Consider the following 21,274-nt stretch of genomic DNA (forward strand, 5'->3'; position numbering starts at 1 on the left):
AAAATACTATTCTAAAACAACTTTCAGTACAAAATTTATGATCTCAACCAGAGTGGCCTATTGATAAAATCAACTGGGCAAAAAAAAAACTATTCTAAAACAACTTTCAGTATTGAATTTATGATTTCAACCCATAGCATGATTAGTGAATTCTGCAAATTCTTGATACAAAATATACATGTACCCTATTCAAACATACAATAGTAAGAGATCATCAAATATATATAAAACAAGACAGCACACTTACTCTCTAAAGGTTGATCAGCTTTTAAAGGTGTAAGACTAATCTTCAATACACCAGGAATTGTCTGCCATTTACTCTGTTTCTCTGGTCTAAAAATAAAAAATAAATCATATATGTATATATAAAAACTGTGTGAGTGTATGATTTTGGACATATATTATTGGTCTAGAAGTCTTGAAAAAAATAATGGTATCACATGTCAAATAATCACTGTTTACAGTAACATGTCATCTAAAAATAAGTTGGTAACAATTGTGCAATTGACTTTCTTACGCAAAAAAAGTTAAAAAAAACCAATAAAAAAATAACACCTGCAATTATATAGAGAATAATAATGAGTGTAGATTTGATACTGAATTTATTGAACAAGTTGAATAAAATCATATTATGCGAGCCTCTGGATAGCAAAATTTTGTTTTATTCAACAAGTTCAATAATAAGTTCAATAGTTCAATCAATTTAGTATCAAATCTTCACAAATATAATATTTTATTTACCACATATCCAATATAAGAACAGTTTACAGAAAAAAAGAGTAATTTTTCATTGCTGCGCATATAGTGTAATGTTAACATAAGCATGCTTATACGCTATTTTTTGTAATGCATAAATGATGTTACATCAACTTTTATTAAATAGAGGATATTGAATGAGTGTAAGTTCAATACTGAATTTATTGCACGAGTTGAAGAAAATTATAATATGCGAGCCTCTGGCGATAGTGCAATAAATTCAGTAATGAACTTACACAAATTAAATATTCTAATTATCACATACCCAAAATAAAGACCGTTTAAAGTGAAATAAGAGTCATTTTTCATTGACACGCCTATAGTACAATGCTAACATTTAGCGCGTCTTTACACTATGTTTGTATAACGCTAATGACGTCACATCAAAATATATGCACAGCCGTGCAATACCATATTTACGAAGTCGCAAAATCGGCACGGGTGTGCGATAAATGGCTTTATTACAATTCTGCGCTGTGGTTTATGTTATAATTTAATTAATAACATGCAATGCATAATTATTCATTCATAAACAAAACCATTGATTATGTATTACTTAAATCAAATAAGAATGAATTAAAGAGAAAATACATAAAAATCAGGAAAAGAAAAACTTTATCCATGCAAGTAACATTTCAAGTTATACATGTATGTTAAAACAATGATTCTTTTTGTTAAACATTGTTAAAATTTCAAAAGACTAAGAACTGCATATTACAAAACCATTTAAACAAAAAATCATGTAGCAAAAAGTTTTAGACAGAATTTAAATGTTTACATATAATATCTGAAAGAGCATGCATATCAATTTATATACATGAAGTCGCGTCACGACAAAACTAACGTAATACATTTGCGACCAGCATGGAGCCAGACCAGCCAGCGCATCACCGCAGTCTGATCAAGATCCATGCTGTTCGCTTACAAACCCTATTACAAGTAGAGAAACTGATGGCAAACAGCATGGATCCTGATCAGACTGCGCGGATGCGCAGGCTGGTCCGGATCCATGCTGGTCGCATGGTTTTGTCGTGACGCAGCTCATATATACATGAAGTCGCAATATTTTGGGATTATAAAATATACAAGACATGCCATACATGTAGCATTATATCTCCAATAATAAAAATTTCACAAAATGTTTGAGAAAGAACAGCAAGATAAACCCTTTCACCACTGATTGTTATTAAACTGACTTCATTAATTACATAATAGACATTTTAATTTGATTAAAAAACAGGTTGTAGCATTATATTTTGGTTTTGTCGTGACGCAGCTCATATATACATGAAGTCGCAATATTTTGGGATTATAAAATATACAAGACATGCCATACATGTAGCATTATATCTCCAAATAATAAAAATTTCACAAAATGTTTGAGAAAGAACAGCAAGATAACCCTTTCACCACTGATTGTTATTGAATTTACTTCATTAATTACGTTACAGACATTTTAATTTGATTAAAAAAGGGGTTTTAGCATTATATTATTTGGATGCTTTTAAAGTGACATTATGCTCATTTTTTCATTGTCAAGTTGAGCTGAACTGACTAATATATTTTAAAGATTGGCTGATATTGGAGAGGCTTTATGATAAAATATTAACCAAAAATATATAATATAATATAAAGACCGCCCACTCTTCTTATTAACTGAACGTTACAGTTGAGTTCCAATGGATATTTACAGAAATTTCCTTAAGATATGTGAGTTATTTATTGTTTATGCAAAGTAAATTATTCAATTATAAGGAATTATGGCAAAAATGAAAACTTATTTTGACTTTCATCTGTTAATCACTATATAGCCTTGAATGGGCAAAATGTCACTTTAATCAATGTATTGTATAGTGTCAGGACAGACTGTAAAGAATGTGCAGCCTGACACGGCCATACACTGACATTAAAAAGTTTAACATTCTAGACACTGGGGGCGCTGTAAGGGTTAAAGTTAGAAATTATATATCTGTTGCCATGGTAACTTACTTCAAAGAAAAGAATTCGTCGGTAGTCTTCCTATGTCGTAGTGTCACAGGAGGTGACTTGTACCTAAGACTACGGTCAAATAAACAGCTTTTGTAAATTTCTAAAACTCTACGTGAACATTTTAGTTAAACACCCGAAAAAGGTCATTAATAAACAATGTAATGAATGTTAATTTCCTTGAAAATTCTTTTATTTTCAGAAAGTAACACCAATGTGTTTCATTCTGTTTCATCTTATATTTACTGACTTAAAATGAAAAGGAAGTGAAAAATATTATTCTATAAATTATAAATATTTCTGAATCACAGTCAGTTATTTCAAATCATTGTGAGTAATTTCTCAATCACAGCTATTTCTCGATTACACTCAATCATGGTGGGTAATATCTCAATCATGGTTAGTTATTTCTCTATCCAATAAATCATGGTGAGTAATTTCTCTATCCAATAAATCATGGTGAGTAATTTCTCTATCCAATAAATCATGGTGAGTAATTTCTCTATCCAATAAATCATGGTGAGTAATTTCTCAATCATGGTTAGATATTTCTCAAGCACACTAAATCATGGTGAGTTAATTCTCAAACACACTCAATCATGGTGAGTAATTTCTCAATCACAGTTAGCTATCTATCTATGCTACAGTATTTATATAAACAGGCAAATTACTACTATATATCATATATCTAAATAAATGTCTCGATTACATGAAATGTCAAAATATCACAAAAAGTACCTTCTTAAATCTTGCAGATGTTTAATAATCTCATCTTCTGACATTTTAGAACTTTCTTGTTTGTAAATTGGTAACTCACAGGGGCCATAACTGCTGGTAGCTAGAGGTCTGAAACAATAAATAATCACTTAATAAGACAATTACTACAATCTGTTGTTAAGTCTATTAAATTAAAGTACAACGATTTGTTAATAGCCATTCATTGCTGCTATTATATGACGGAAGAAATATATAATATATATTCAGTTCACTTTCCCAACTGCTTTCCTGGAAAAAATTATATTGTTCTCATGGAGAAAAGAATAAGAATGTCCTTGATCCATGGAACAACAAGCCAACATGTAATGTATTTCTTTAGGATAGGAACACTTTGTCTTTTAATTCGGGTAAATTATTCCACATGATCAATTTTTCATTTTGTTTTACAAAAGATGTTTCTTTCTATATGGAAACAAAAGTATGAAGGATACAAGGTAATAGTTGTTGGTATAATTATTTAATTGGGCAATGGTTTTGGAGCAAAACAAAATCAGTCTAAGGCAATAACAACAAATTTTGTACAAAAACTTTAGATTCATGAATTATTTTTTGATCAAGAAAAGTGATAACTGAGAAATCAACATCATTTAAAACCCTTACTATTGATGGCAATAGCAGAGGGAAAATTCTTCAAATACAGGGATATGGAATGTTGATATTGCAACAATGGTTATGGTAAACTGACCAAATATAACAGGACAACTTTTTTTGGCTTTTGTTTGGCTAACCTTGGGTGTTACAAACTTTAAGCAACACCAGGGAGTCAAAACCTTATCACACATGCTCGAGCTAAGAGATGCATAGACTCCAGTAATTCAAACCCTTTAGTTGCCTCTTACGATCACGCAGGGTTAAAGGATGGCTGAAATTCTAATGCATCAACAAGTCAAAGACCCCTTCAGCCACAAGCATCTGAAGTACAAATAAACTCATATATTTTTGGATTTTATTTAATATCTCGTTATTTATAACACACTGCTGATAACTATGATATACAGGTATCTTTGTAATAGTATAAAACTTTAAAAGGAAAATACTAGGCTAACAACAAATATAAAAATATAAGTTTGTGTGCAATGAGGGATTACTTAGTGCTTTTTTGTATTGCTTTAAATCAGGTAGGATAGATATTGCTGGGCTGAAGAAACTGTTTTACTGTTTATGTTTGGTTGAACCTGCATTTGAAAAAAGACGTCTGAAACATATTAAAACATATGATAATTTCGTACATAACTGTATTTTTTTTGACAAATGAAAATAATGCTCACTTAATGCATGTTATGTATAAAGAACACCAATGAATTTTTCTTCCATATTTCTTTTCAATACTGACACATGATTTCCATTTTTTCTGAGTTTTTTTTGGTTTGTTTGCTTGATTTTTTTTTTAAATATTTCAATTATTACACTCCAATCAAAAGAATTCCAAGGAAAACTGTCTTATCTAATAAATCCATTGAATTTAAAAATGTTGTCCATTTAACAGTTACCTTGTTCATTGCCATTGAAACATTCATTAAATCACTTTATCAACAGATTTAATATAACCTACAACAGTATATGCATATGTAACTAACCTGGCTGACCAGGCAAAGGGCATTTTATGATGTCCTATATGAGAACAGAACTGTTTCATCTGCCTGTACACTTTGCTGCCAGTTTTAGGGTCAGAACCCTTCAAGTACGGCTCAACCGACTGTGATATAGGGCCCTGTAGGACTTTCTCTATCTTCACATACAGGTATATCTCTGAATGTCGTCGTATCACAGAAAATAGTCCCTGTAAAAAATACATGAAATATCATAACGAGTATTAATTAAATAAAGTAGTCCCTTGTTTAATATAAATCAAATAGTTATGCATCCATAAAATAGTTCAGGTAAATACAAGAAATAAAATGAGTTCAATATAATATGAGTAAATAAAAACTAATAATAAAATATCAAGAAATAGTTCGCAAAATTGTGTTAGAAATCTACATAGAATAGTAAGTTAAGTGTGAGACATATGGAGATTTTCCATCTTTAATCATGGGGGAAGACTAAAGGAGTCACAGACAGTTGGATAAATTCCTTGATCTTTGGTTTAATGTCACACCAGCACAGTATAAGTCATATGGCCACTTTCCAGTTTTATTTGTGGAGGAAGACCTCAAGTGCCCTTCTGTGCATTATTTCAGGAATGAACGGGCACATGAGTAGAACCACTAATGTTCTGTAAGCCAGCTGGATAGCTTCCACACATGAAAGAATCCAAAGAACCTGTCGCGATTTGACCTCACAGCAGTTAGGTGCAAGAGGTTTAAGGCCACCAATGCTGGATTTAAAACCATAGCAATGAGTAATGAAACATCATGGAAAATTGTCATAAGAAAAAGCATGTAATTAAATTACAAAGCACACAGAATAAAATCTATTGTATATAAATTATCACCAGTTTTTTCTTTGAAAGTAGCCATTTTTCATCTAAGCCATTTAGTTCCGGTGTTGAGGATTTTCCCTCGACAGTATGTAGTCTGTCTGAAGCAGACACAATATCAGCAGGTACCATGTTCTCTATCTCCGGTTCATTGAGATCCATGTGGAAGTCTTCTGATATTTTCCTACCATCTTTGGCATCATACAAGGTGAAGGTCAGGAAAAATGGTTCAGGCTATAATAATGATAAAAGACATAATATTGACAAATGCTGCTAAATAAATAAACCAGATCAAGATAAATAGACTTTTATAGTAATAGTGCTTAACCAGGGGCATAACTTTAAATATACAACATTGCAAACAGCAATACTTTTTTTATTACAAATAAAAGTTTTGACAGGTTATATGGCCCTATATAAATGGTTGTTTGGAATATAACCGCTATGCGATGGTTATATTGAAAATAACCATTTATATACAGTCATATAACTTGTCAGGAATATTTATAACAAATTAATAATACAGCAAACTTCCTCTTCTTGGTGGCATAGTATCTCAAACACTGCCTTGTTCAGGTGGACATGTTAAGAAGAAAGTCCTTCAAGAATATAAAATCATAGAGCATTTATATGGTGGGGTTATAAATATTTGTCATGTTATAAAGCATACTTACATTACAGTGTTTATTGCCTTGACCTTCATCTGCGAGGTTGACCTGTAACTTGAGGTGGAAATCTAAAAGTCGTAACATAAATCTCTCGCCAAACTGTTTCGGATAAACATCAACCTCTGGCCCTATATCATCTTCTTCCTCATCATCTATATATTTCTGAAATACAAAATATCAGTGCTTATCTGAATCAGAATACAGCACACAAAAATATATATCACTGATTTCTAATAGAATGACAAAAATTAGCAGAGGTAGGTAAAAACATTTCCTCTGTAAACTTTGATAACATCTTTTCTCTGTGAATTGTTTTATAATTGTGACAAAAAAATGTCATTTATCTTTTTGAAAATTACTTATTTTAACTTTTTTTTTCTGCAAATGGAAAAAATTTAATACTCTTTTAACATACATTTGTATTTGCTCTTTCAACTTACACTGCTGCTACAACTACTATGCTGTTATAATGCTCCACCCATTAGCCTACTTTAATGCTCCTCCCACTAACCTACTCTAATGCTCCACCCACTAACCTACTCTAATGCTCCACCCACTAACCTACTCTAATGCTCCTCCCACTAACCTACTCTAATGCTCCTCCCACTAACCGACTCTAATGCTCCACCAACTAACCTACAATGATGCTCCTCCCACTAACCTACTCTAATGCTCCTCAGACAAACCTACAATGATGCTCCACAAACTAACCTGCTAAATTGCTCCACCCTGTAACCTACTAATTAACTCCACCCACTTACTTGCTCAGTTGCTCCACCCACTTACCTGCTCAGCTGATTCACCTACTTAACTGCTCAGTTGCTCTACCCACTAACAAACACAGTTGCTCCACCCTCTAACCTGCTCAATTACTCCACCCACTAACCTGCTCAGTAGCTCCACCCACTTACCTGCTCAGTTGATTTACCTGCTTAAGTGCTCAGTTGCTCCACCCTCTTACCTGCTCAATTACTCCACCCACTAACCTGCTCAGTTGCTCCGCCCACTAACCTGCTAAGTTGTTCCACCCACTAACCTGCTCAGTTGCTCCACCCACTAACCTGCTCAGTTGCTCCTCTTACTTTACTGCTCAGAATCTCCACCTATATCCTAGTACGTCACTATACTTACTAAGATACTCTATCATTTCTTAACAAAAAGGAAAGGTTTAAAATACTTACAGCCATGTTGGCATATAGATTAAAGAGATTCTGTCGTCCATCTTGTCTAGCCTTATACAACATGGACTCTGATTCTTTGGCATACTGTAACAAATCCAAAACTTCAAGTTTATAAAGAAACAACATGCAGAATTATATCAACACTTTTCTTTTATTATCTAACAGTAAATTGTAAATAATCTAAATAATATATAACCTCACTATAAAATAACAATAGGCTTCATGACAAGCTTATACATTTACACATTGGTGTCAGAATAAAGCCTGAACATGACTGCATGGCTATTTGGAGGAATAAAAATAATTGCATGATAAACTAAGATGCTTGGTAAAGCTTAAAAAGTGGGCCTGATAAAAAAAAAGCCATACTTGACTATTCTCAATGCATGACAAAAAGGAAAGGCGCATAACTCTGACAGTCTGTAAATAGGTAACTCAGAGTTATGGGACCTATGCTCAGCATGTTAGATAGTCACAGAGAACATATGTGTGAAATTTTCAATCATTCACTTCAGTAGTTTTGGAGATACCAACTTCAGACCAAAACTAAACTAAAGAGTGACTGCTACACTTACGCCTGGTTGATGACAATAGCTCTCCCTATTCTTCAAATAGACAAGCTATAAATAATATAGTTTAATGAAAACAGCCATTACCTTTGTTAATTCAGGATGAACCATATTTTCTATTGCTTTATCATCTATTTTGCCAGGGGAGAAAATCTCATCTAAAACACAGAAAAAAATATATCTATTATACCTACTATAAAAGATTATTGGCCATTTTTGTATTGAGATATTTTATATCTATTTTTGGAATACAATATAAGTTAATTTGAAAACTTTATAGTAGGGGGACAATTCTGAAGGCTACCTCAATCTCACTATAGGATCCATTCAACCAAATCAATTTAATATGGAATTTATCTTTACAAAATAGTTTGTGACAAAATATCATATTAAAATAGATGAATGAGAAAACAAGAGGGCCATGATGGCCCTGAGGTCGCTCACCTGTATATAGCCCCCCCCCCTCGGCCAATTTTTACCCAAGGGCTTTTATTTGAACAGACTTGGTAGACACCAATAAGATGTTTCATGCTAAACATCTAAGTTCTAGCTCATTGGGTTTTTTAAAAGAAGATTTTTTAAGTTTTTACTATACACATATACTTAAAAACAATGACACCCCTGGGGCAGGGCCAGTTTTGACCCCGGGCTTTTATTTGAACAAACTTTGTAGATATTTACATATAGATGTTTCATGTATAATATCTAAACTCAAGCTATTTGGGTTTTTTCAAAGAAGATTTTTTAAGTTTTTGCTATACACATATAAGGAAAATCAATGACCCCCGGGGCGGGCCAGTTTTGACCCCAGGGCTTTTATTTGAACATACTTGGTAGACACCCATTAGAACATGTTTCATGCTAAATATCTTAGCTCTAGCTCTTTGAGTTCTTTAAAAGAAGATTTTTTAAGTTTTTACTATATGCATATAGGGAAAATCAATGACCCTGGGGCGGGGCCAATTTTGACCCCAGGGCTTTTATTTGAACAAACTTGGTAGACACTCATTAGAAGATGTTTCATGCTAAATATCTTAGCTCTAGCTCTTTGGGTTCTTTAAAAGAAGATTTTTTAAGTTTTTACTATATGCATATAGGGAAAATCTATGACCCCCTGGGACGGGGCCAATTTTGACCCCAGGGCTTTTATTTGAACAAACTTGGTAGACATTCACTAGAAGATGTTTCATGCCAAATATCTAAGCTCTAGCTCTTACGGTTCTTTAAAAGAAGATTTTTTAAGTTTTTACTATATGCATATAGGGAAAATCAATGACCCCCCGGGCCGGGGCCAATTTTGACCCCAGGGCTTTTATTTGAACAAACTTGGTAGACACTCACTAGAAGATGTTTCATGCCAAATATCTTAGCTCTAGCTCTTTGGGTTCTTTAAAAGAAGATTTTTTAAGTTTTTACTATATGCATAAAGGGAAAATCAATGACCCCCTGGGGCGGGGCCAATTTTGACCCTAGGGCTTTTATTTGAACAAACTTGGTAGACACTCATTAGAAGATGTTTCATGCCAAATATCTAAGCTCTAGCTCTTACGGTTCTTTAAAAGAAGATATTTAAAGATTTTTCTTTCGGTTGCCATGGCAACCAGAGTTCTGCATGAAATGGAATTCTTTGAACAATCTTGATAGAGCTTCATACAAAGAGTATTCCTGCCAAGTTTCATTAACATTGGCCTTGCGGTATCATAGAAGATGTCCTTAGAATATTTAAAATGTGGACGGACGACGGACGCCATTTGGTTGGCCATCCTAAAAGCTCACCTGCACTTTGTGCAAGGTGAGCTAAAAAAGCAAGCAGATTGCTGTTTATCATTAAATCTCCTAAATATCTAAAAGATCTACTACATATTTATACTTTTTGCAAGTATTCATTATTCTAAAATCATTATTCTTAAATCATTGCTTACTTAGTATGAAACATGATTATCTATATACATACACTTGCAGCTTATTAATGAAAATATTCCTTTATTTATATCATATGATATTTAAAGATCCTGTAACACAATGTATTCATGGTTTTATTTCATAAATATGATGCTCAAATTAAGATTTCTCAATTTTGTAAGTTCCAATACGCATTATTTATAAAGATATTACCCAAGTTAACATTTCATGTAAATAAAGGGAGGTAATTTGAAATTTATTTTCTAAAAATTCTAGGTCAAACTTTCCAATAAGAAAAGAATGCATGTAATTAATTGATTCAATATAATGTGCACAAATATTTGCAGTACACATTTTACATATTCTTCGATGTTCGAAAATTGTTTAATTTGCATTATTATATACTATATAATACTTTATATAACATATTTAAGTGTGGTATTCACACAGTAACAATATCAGTCACAAAACATACAGGATCTTTAAAAAATAATCATGAAATTCTGATTATTGTCGCACACCATGCAGATTTTATATAAACCAATAGGACCGCACCTCTTCCTCTCTCTAGTGAGACTTGTGAGAGAGTTTCAGCGGCCGTTCGAACTTTATCGAGAGTTTTTATCCAGTCTTCCATCTCGGCCTCACTTTCCGCAGCAAACAGGTACGTCTTGTCTGGTGTCTTTATCTCAAATGTATGCTTCCCTTTCTTGGAATTCTGAAACAAAGAGACAACAGTGTAATTTTATAATGCCTTTAAAAGTAATCAAGCACTGCTGCAGTATTGTTGTTGTTGTTTCCTATATAAAAGAAACACAGGCTGACAGCAGGTGTTTGATTATAATAAAGTTACTCTCTCAGGTTGGGCAGTAAGAGGTGGTTTAGAGGCTCAAATGAGATAACCGGTAGACTTTTGGTTGCCTCAAAACATTATTTGTTGTACAGTGTATGTCATAAAACCAAAAATGACAGTTTTGGATTAAAATTTGACTGTCTTGAAATTTTTTTTAATGAAAACACTACTCCCTGTTCAACAATGACACACAGACAATATAGTTTTACAAAGTTTTTGTTTCCTTTCAAAATTCAACAGGTGCCTTATATTAAACTGGCGAATCACAGGCTGCATGAACTTATGTGGTAACAAATTCTGGTCTGCAGAAAATAATAAATGAAGATGACTAAAATGGCCAATAAGCTTTATGAAATAAAAAAAATGACTAGAAAATAAAAGCTTCCCAAAAATTACCCATCCCCTGAAACGGTAGGTTAAGATAATATCATCATACCTTGCCAATCTCGTTGACACAGTCAAGGAATATGACACCCTTTGCCTCACTTTTCCTGTCATCTTTGAAGAATTCTAAACTATAAGTCTGGTCACCTTGCTGTTTGATGCAGAAATATCTTCTCTTAAATTGCTGCAAATTAAAATCATAATTGAGCCGCGTCACAACAAAACCAACATAATGGGTCTGCGTGCTTAATAGTCAACAATAGCCTTGTTTAATGTAGAAATGAACAAACAAGAACATTTCATACGCAATATATAAAAAAAGTTCTGACTCATTGATATTGACCAAATAATTTTGTAATTTAAGAAAAAGCCATATTTCATTCATAAGTCAGACAAATTCCATGCCATAGTTATTGGCCTTGGTAAGTGACCTTTATCTATGATTTCAAATACATGTATTAAGTATCAAGTGAATACCTTCAATAGTTTTGAAGATTGATGTTGCATGTAAAACTTCCACTAAGTTTTTTTTCACAAAGGGCTATAATTTTGTAAAAATTCATGTTATGTTTATGATCTTAGACACCTCCTATCATAAACTCAAAGACATGTGTGTGAAGTTACAAGCAAATATCTTTAATGGTTCATGAGATATGACATTAAATAAGAAAATACATGCAAAACATATAAGTATATACGCTGTCACATAGCCCTACTATAATTTGAATTGATAAAACTCCTATTCTTACCCTAGTAAAACTTATCACAGTATCTTTCCCACTTTCAGGACCTTTGTATAACCAACCAGCCTTTGTTATTATTGGTTGAGTTACTGATGCACTTGAATAACTTCTACTCAGTGAGTCCTGAAAATAAAATTTATATTACAGACAAAATTTTAAAGTTTTTTAAATAACTCTTAAAAATAGTTTTAGACATAGAAAACCATTCTTGTTATACTCCAATAGAATTCAATACATGTATATCTTTGATTATATAATATGATCATCAATTTTCATAGATTTCTTTATAGCAAAATTTGCATTTTCCCCTGATTCCATTAGAGTTTGTAGAATTTCTAAAGCAAAATTAGAGCTGTCAGTAACACAGAGTGCTTGACTATTGTAAGTGTTTGATAGTAAAACAAAAACCTGGATATTGTACAATTTTTGAAGTTCAAAAGGGCAATAATTCTATCAAAATTTGTGATAGAGTTATGGGCCTTGGATAAAGACCTCCAATTATGCTCTTAAATAAGAGTATGAAAACCAAACCAATCTTTTAATTGTTTAGAAGATACAAACTTGCACGCAAAAACTTCACCAAAGTGTGATGACAATACTACCGGTGGGTGAGTAAAATCAATCTCTCTATTCTGAAAAATAATAAAGTTTATATCTCAACATACCTCAACATCTCTCTCATCCATCTCTGTGTCTATCTCAAATACCTGGTCTGGTAAATTGGTTGGTTTTCTTATGCTGAAACAGTCAAATACATTAATTGACATAAAAACATAAAAAAATAAACAAACAACTAAATACACAATAACATTAAAATTATCAAATATTTGCTATTCACAGGTAAACTGACTTTATATTCAACTGTTCTGAACCACATTTGCTCTCATTTCATGTATTTTTCTGAAAAACATCGGCAATAATGTGCATGGCCATTTTAGAGCCAGGACAGACTGAACGCTATACATATACAGTGCCTGCTAATTATCACAATTTTGATCTTGCAACATAAATTTTAGAATAAATGTATGCACATTTTGTAGCTTTATACACTAAAAGACCATGGAGTGATGTCTGCCTTTGACTGGGTAAACTTGATGAAAACCAAATTTAGGTTCAGAGAGACATTTACTACTGACTACACAGTTTTATTAGATATTATTTTGATACCAAGATCTCTTTAAATAGTTAATGGACTACTCTACAATTCAAAGTCCATATTACAAATACAGCATGATAAGATTTAAACAAAGGTTTGACTGTATTGTATTATATAAGTTAGATATTATTCTATAATCTTTATCAAGATGTTGAAAACGCCTACTGCATGTTACAATACAACTTCAGTTCTGAATCTCAATTTGTGATTTCACAATTTATTCATGATGAAATCTCATGGAAAACAGATGTAAACAAACTATTACTGATGTGGTTTTTTATGTGGCAGATTTTCATTTTGCATTATATTTATACTAATATTTATATTTATATATATATATTTAAATCATAATTATATTATATGAGATGTTTATGTACAATTAAGCTATGATATAATAAAGCAAGACTGTGAGTGATATTTTAGATGTTGAAAAACAATGAAAGCATTAAGTCAATATTGCATTTTGAACTTTAGTCTAGTTTGCCAGAATACTCCTTTTAAATCACGAAAACCGTGCAAAGCCAATACACATGCTTTAAACACATTATCTGAACTGACCTTGAAGGAACTGCATTGTGGTCCAACAGCCAAAATACATAAAATTTTAATTTCATGCAAATATGAAAGCTAAATTAATTTATCAGGCATCATTAAATTTTACACTTACTTGGGTAATTGTTGGTAACCGCCAGAGTATTTACTATATTTAAACTGGACCATGTGACAAGTGTCTGTGTACGTATGTAGACACTCGTCAACCAGAAGATTTCCTGACTTCTCATTGGACAGTTTGGGGACGGTGGAATGAACGGTACGGATCTTCTTGGCAGGAGTCGGGGCCTGTCAATAAAATAAAATAAAAGATACATTTTTAATATTCTGAGAAAAATCAAATTTGAGAAAAACTCTATACACTATAGGTGGTCAGAATATGAATATAATTATAGTGTCATTAAAACAACTGGCAATTTTTTTAAGAAAGGACCAACATAACATGACCTGTAATAGGGAACGCAGCTGTCAATACTTATTTTGATTCATTCTTTTATTCAAATTAGACAATTTATTGAGTATGAATTTTAAAGATTTCAATTTTCTGTGATTAAAATATTTTACTCAAGGATGAGCAAAGTATACCCTTAAAGGCTGAGGTTAAGACATATTAAAGCCTCCTTACTAAAAATCTAATCTCTGAAATCCTTTAATAAAATGCTATATTTGTGGCAGAAGGACAATAATGTTGCTGTACACAGACAACTTGATGCTCCACTGTATTCTCAAAGAGGTATTCATAAAATGTCTGACTTTTGCTGTAGTACACAAATTAGGATTTTATTTTATACTTACAGGAATTTGTACATCATCATAGGGGAACATGAGCAATTCACGATGCGGGTCATTATGAAGGAGTACTTTGTTCTTCAATACATATGTCTCATAATCTATCGGATCAACTGGTTTTGGACGGTTCTGAAAATAGATAAACAGAGGAAAAGTTATATAACCATGTCAATAAACAAACATTAAATTTTCTTTTTTCTAACTTATTCTAGAAGAACCTCAAGTGAGTTTAATGTAGCTCTAAAATGTTTTTATGGCACTTTGAATTTTAAAGTCTGGGCCCTGACGGACATTCCATGTGTTTTTTTTTGTTATTATTTCCAGCTCAGATTCGGCCCCATTCCCTCCCTAAATAAAATATACCACCCTCCCCGCCCCTGTATTTCCAAAAAGTATTTATAAGTATTGTTATTAACAAAATGTTAATTTTTCTTCAAAACGATGTAGAATTTCCCTACCAGCTGAGGGAATCAGGCCAAAGACCACTTTAAATTAACAAGGGCTCTGAAAGGCACTAACTTTGTTTTGTAAGGAGAGGGTTTTCAGGCAACAGATGCTCAAAAAAAAAACAACCGATTTTGCCAAGGGTCAAGGTTGATACTTAAATATACAACTGCAGCATTTTAACCAATGGTTTGGATCGCCAATCGGTTAATAATGAAAACCCTAGAGGATAGACAATAGTCACTCATCTTCATGTTGTTTTGTTGTTGTTGTTTTTTTTTCTAAAGTAATTATCCTGATTTCATCTTCAGTATGTATTAATATACTAACTCTGGACATTATTCATCTGTCAGGGGAGATAATCATAACTCAACAAGTTAAACCCCCTGGAACACCACAATGCAAAATAAATCATAAAAAGAACATTTCATATTTACAATTTTTGCAATTTTATTTCAGTACAATTTTCATACTCTCAAGTCACTTAAGCATGTCACAGTAACTCTGACTTTTCACATCCTTAAATAATGGTAGGGCATGAACCTGACATAAACTATATAAAACATTTTTATCACATAATTTGTTTCTTTACACATAAATGTCATAATATGAGCCGCGTCATGACAAAACCAACATAATGGCTTTGCGACCAGCATGGATCCAGACCAGCCTGCGCATCCGCGCAGTCTGATCAGGATCCATGCTGTTCGCTATCAGTTTCCTTACTTGCTATAGGGTTTGTAAGCGAACAGCATGGATCCTGATCAGACTGCGCGGATGCGCAGGCTGGTCTGGATCCATGCTGGTCGCAAAGCCATTATGTTGGTTTTGTCATGACACGGCTCAATTATATTTCTCTGCAGCATTTTTTAGATGAAAGTTTTATCTTTGTACATATTGTAGCATTATAGACATATGACACATAAAAACCGGAGGGCAGTCAAGTGGGAGACATGGAAATATTTACTAGTCGGGATTGAACTTACAGCTGTGGCTCACAGCCATGAACCAGTGAACATCATACACCTGAAGCAATGTGAGTCTCTCCTTCATACAAAAATCAGACCCTGGTGATGGACACCAATTACCTGTTTCCTTCAACAGCAACTCTAAATCGCTGAATATTTATATAAACAAATATTTCTGCATTGAAAATCATCATAGGAAATATGTGAGTCACATATGTTCTTTAAAGATGAATTTGACATTTATTTGAATTGCATATTTTTCATATTTATTTATGCATCACTCATATTAATGTTTACATTATTAATGTACAATTTCCATGTTCGTACAGTAACTCTCATAAATGAGTAAATTAGACAAATTCGCTGTTTTGTACTTAGTTTTAATCTTTATAAAACGTAAATAACACAACAAAAATAAAAGCAATTATGACTTTTGTGTTTTAAGAAATATTTAAAACTGTTTCTGTCAAATCAGCTTAGTTGTTAATGCATAAAAGTAGCTGGTTGAAAGGTCATTGTGGTAGTTGGAATATCCTTTACCCAACCTTACAGAGTTCGCAATCTTATTCTTTCACCCCATTACCGTATGTAGTCAATGGTAAATGAGGCTCCGTTAGCCTGTTAAGTTTTTGCTGCCAAGTCCGCACCCTAGGCAACTGCCACCTAAGTGATGTCATTAAATTGTTAATTTTGTGTGCAATTTCAACTGAGTATAATATTAGCCAAAGAAATGATTTTGAGATGAATTTAATAAGGTCACTGGCTAGCGGTCAACTTCATCACTTCTATCCCATATAACACATATATTATAACACATATATTATACATATTAACATTCCATTAAAATAAACTCAGCAAATATTTTCACTAAAATACCTACTGTTATAATAAATATATCCCCATAATTTTCCTGTAACATTTTTCCTATTTCAAAATATCTCCACAATTTATATCCAAACTTTTATGATTAATTTACTAAACAAGACAGAAAATTTTTACAACACAATAGTGTAAATGCCTGGAAAAAACATTATAAATAGAAAATATTTTTAAAAGAAATTATCAAGATTTTTATAATCCATTGTATTTAGAACTAAAACCTATTTAGACTTATACATTTGCTAGTGTATGAAAAAAGCCAGCATTTTTGACATTTTTATCATCAGCTTAATATAAAAATAACTACAGTAAAATTGCTGAAACTGGCCCACTTTAGGCTAGTTATATAGGTAAATACTTATACTACAATCTAATACAGTTTTACATATCAAATTGCTGTATCAAATTTTACTATTGGCTTTAGTACTTACTAACACTACACAGATCACATGAACTAGTATGTGACTTTAAAGATCAGGGTGTGGCCAAAATAAGCTTGTCGATTGCTGGCGGAAACTGAATATACCCATGCAATCAGTGCACACCAAGATCAGCCTTCATATCCATGCTGTTTGATCACAGTCTGCACTGTCCACTCTTCAGTTAGCAAATATGCTGAAATTTTTCTTAAAGGAACTCCACTCAGGTCCAAAGGCCAAAAAACATAAATTTTAATTTCCTACAAAGATCAGCTGGGGCACTTAAAACAAAAAGATATGAAAAAGATAATTAAGAAATATATATCCAGGTTAAATTAAAAAATTGTATTTTTGTGCTATTTTTATCCTGATTTGAATGAAAACGTTGCAACGCTTTTGAGTTTTGGGTCATTTTACAAAATAAGAATAATTATTCAGGAAAAATGGAATGAGTGAGAGAATGATGAAATTTTGCACAAAAAAAGTTATCATCAAATGGAACATTATTCTTGAAAGATTATTTCCAGTCAATTTCCATGTCAAAAAAAAACTCAGTGGAGTCCCTTTAAAAGAATGACAAATAGAAATTTTAACACCATATAACATTTGCTACCAACAAATTTCAAAATAGACTCCTCTATGAAACTCACGATGTAAAACAGGTATATAGTTTCATGTTAACTAGGATCTAATCTATATCTTTCTATAAAATAAGTCAATACATTTTAACCAATAAAGGAAATGTCAACGCATCATAAAATTCAGAAAATTAGAATCTACAAGAGCTGAAGCGCTCTTTTCTACAACCTCTCCACATTTTACTGCCATTTTCAGAGCATTTCAATGTAGTGTATTCAATATTTTATAAAGGCTTTTCTGGGAACCATGAAAGTGTCAAGAAACGCAGACAGCATGCTTTAACCCATAGTGGTTAATGTAATAACAATTCTTAATGCCTTGACTTGAAAAATTGTGTGTTATAAAAGATACACAGCTTAGTTATTGAATAGGTCAGGTCAAATCAGATCAGACCACAGGTTAGGACAGGGCAGGACATCTGGACCGGATCTGACACCAAGACTGGGCAAAAAGATTAAACAACAGGACTGGACACCAGGACCCAGGGCAAAAAGATTAAAGAACAGGACAGGTCAAGACAACAGGACTAAACAAGTAGACTAAACAACAGGCCTGGACAACTGGACTAAACAACAGAACTGGGTAAAGGAATAGGGCAACAGGACAGGACAGCACTGGACAAGAAAATAAATGACAGGAATACATAAAAGTAAAAAAATAAGTCAAGTACAGCAGGAAGAATTGGAGGGACTACACAACAGTAAATATTTAGGACAAAAGAAAATTACATTAAAGATGAATCAGGTGAATTAAGGAGCAGAAGAGAAGATAGCATCACCAATTAAAATATGACAGTTTAATGTTTTAAAACAAACAGCAATGGGCAGGGCCAACAGGACAACACAGAAAAGCAGTTTCTGAAGAGGTAAGGACTAGCCGATGTAGGTGTACAGGCATGAATGATGCAATGTCAATTTATTCTAAATCCAACATAGACTCTGACCATTGAATTACATTTATAAAGAAACAGACATAATACCATTGCCTAAAGGAAATATTTCAACTGACTAACAATTAAATTTGATGACAGAATCCTAACATTTAAACTGAATTGCCTGTAGCAAAGAATTAATCAACTTTTAGTTTACTTTTTTTGTTTTTGTTTTTGTTTTTTGTTGCTGTTTTTTGAAAATGTTCATTGTTTTGGATTCAAGAGGGCCTATACCATTATGCTTATTTGTCTAAGAATAAATATTTTACAGTGCCAATATAAACTAGATTATTATTATTATAATCATTATAATTATAATTATTATTATTAAAAATGTATTATTATTATTATTATTAAACATTCTTTATTCAAATTAATTTTGTCTTCCTGCAACACCAATTTATTCTGGCATGTAAAAATTTAATTCCAGGTAAATAATTTATAAATCCATAAAATTAATGTATTTGTCAACTGTAATTCTTTATTGAATTTGTTCAATGAAATTTTAACGATCTTTTTTTACCTTTCATAACATTTATCTATGAAATGATTCTATAAACCAGATTCAAGTGATCATTTTTTTTACTAAAGACAAAAAAAATCACATGACTGGCATATTGTCTAAAACTGGCAATTTTGCAAGGCTGTTTCAGGAACAGAAGTAAAAGTTTCAAAAAAAGAAAGAAGCTAAAATTATTCTGACAGAACAAAAATGGCCGCTTGATTGATAGGTAATAGTTACATTCCATCAATATATAGCTTAAAGTGGATTGGTCTACAATGGGCACATTTTCCAAGTATTTTCAAATATTGATAAAATGATAAAAATTATATCATTTGGATACTCTTATGAAACATTTCTTGGAAACAAAGTGATGAATAGAGTTTTAATGAATATTTATATGACAAATAATAATATTTTACTCTAGAACAGTTTATCACCTGCAATATATATATGGATATGTCATATCAGATCATGTATCTCGCACTAATTAACATTCATATATTATTCTTTCATGATTTGTTTTAAGGTATGATACTAAATAGTAAATATTATCAACATAATTATTTATTGTATAACAGATCTTCCATAAAATAGACCAAAAACAAGAATGTGTTTGTTAAACACAAATGCCCCCGGCTCAGATTCTTGTCAGTAGCAATATTTCAAAAAAATGTTTACCCATTCACTCAGTTATTGACAGAAAAATTGCCAAAAAATTGTAAACACAAGTTATATATCAGCTTATGACAAAGTCATGGCATTTTGTAATTGTGAAAAAATTAAGTTGCCAAGTCATTGCTCTGACTTGTGAAGTTGAAAAATATTCCTACCAAATATGAAATACATCTGTCATTAAATAAAGGCTGTATGGGCAAAAGTGTAAAAATCTACTTTGAGCACTGGTGACCTTGACCAAACTGACCCCTAACTCTATCCAAAAGAAGAATACCATGTAAGTTATCTTCCTACCAAATATGAAATACATCTGTCAATAAATAAAGGCTGTATGGGCAAAAGTGTAAAAATTTATTTTTAGCACAAGTGACCTTGACCCAACTGATCCCTTACTCCATCCAAAGGAAGAATACCATGCAAGTTATCTTCCTACCAAATATGAAATAACATCTGTCAATAAATAAAAGCTGTATGGGCAAAAGTGTATAAACTATTTTTAGCACAAGTGACCTTGACCCACTGATCCCTACCCCAATCAAAAGGATGAATACCATGCAAGTTATCTTCCTACCAAATATAAAATATATCTGTCACTTAATAAAGGCTGTATGAGCAAATGTGTAAAAATCTATTTTTAGCACTGGTGACCTTGACCCAACTGACCACTAACTCCATCAAAGTTTATGTTTCTATCAATTATAAATAACATCTGTCTATAGAATAAGGTCAATACACCTGTAAAAATGTAAAAATCTATTTGTAACATTGGTGACCTTGACATTGGTGACCTTGACATTGGTAAAATTGACCTTGACCCAAATCACCCCTTACTACACCCAAAGAAGGAGGACCTCCCTTGGCATGTTTGTATTAAACTAAGACATCAACTAAAAAATAAAGGCTGTATGAGCAAAAATGTTTATACTTATTTTTTAAACCAGTGACCTTGACCCTAGAGACAGCTTACTCCACAAAAAATTAGAAGGACCATCAAAGGTATCCACCTACTTAATATGAAAGATATCATTAAAGAAATTAAGCAATTAGGAGAAATTTAAGATAAATCCAACATGCTGAAA

The 21,274-nt window shown here is 32.2% G+C and overlaps 1 protein-coding gene across 1 annotated transcript in view; it reads right to left on the reverse strand.

Moving 5' to 3' along the window:
• Positions 1-21,274, reverse strand: part of LOC132733039 (dedicator of cytokinesis protein 9-like) — a 102,822-nt gene that overhangs the window by 74,385 nt on the left and 7,163 nt on the right. Inside the window, exons 2-14 of the mRNA XM_060719617.1 lie at positions 14,742-14,864; positions 14,062-14,234; positions 12,904-12,976; positions 12,245-12,361; positions 11,548-11,679; positions 10,814-10,976; positions 8,444-8,514; positions 7,788-7,871; positions 6,613-6,768; positions 5,954-6,172; positions 5,097-5,299; positions 3,481-3,588; positions 248-333 (exon numbers count right to left, since the gene is read on the reverse strand). Coding sequence (XP_060575600.1) covers positions 248-333; positions 3,481-3,588; positions 5,097-5,299; positions 5,954-6,172; positions 6,613-6,768; positions 7,788-7,871; positions 8,444-8,514; positions 10,814-10,976; positions 11,548-11,679; positions 12,245-12,361; positions 12,904-12,976; positions 14,062-14,234; positions 14,742-14,864 — 1,708 coding nt within the window. The remainder of the gene's footprint in view (positions 1-247; positions 334-3,480; positions 3,589-5,096; positions 5,300-5,953; positions 6,173-6,612; positions 6,769-7,787; positions 7,872-8,443; positions 8,515-10,813; positions 10,977-11,547; positions 11,680-12,244; positions 12,362-12,903; positions 12,977-14,061; positions 14,235-14,741; positions 14,865-21,274) is intronic.

Source organism: Ruditapes philippinarum, unplaced genomic scaffold, assembly GCF_026571515.1.
Source record: "Ruditapes philippinarum isolate M1 unplaced genomic scaffold, ASM2657151v2 ctg1116_1_1_1_1, whole genome shotgun sequence".
Taxonomy (NCBI): Eukaryota; Metazoa; Mollusca; class Bivalvia; order Venerida; family Veneridae; genus Ruditapes; species Ruditapes philippinarum.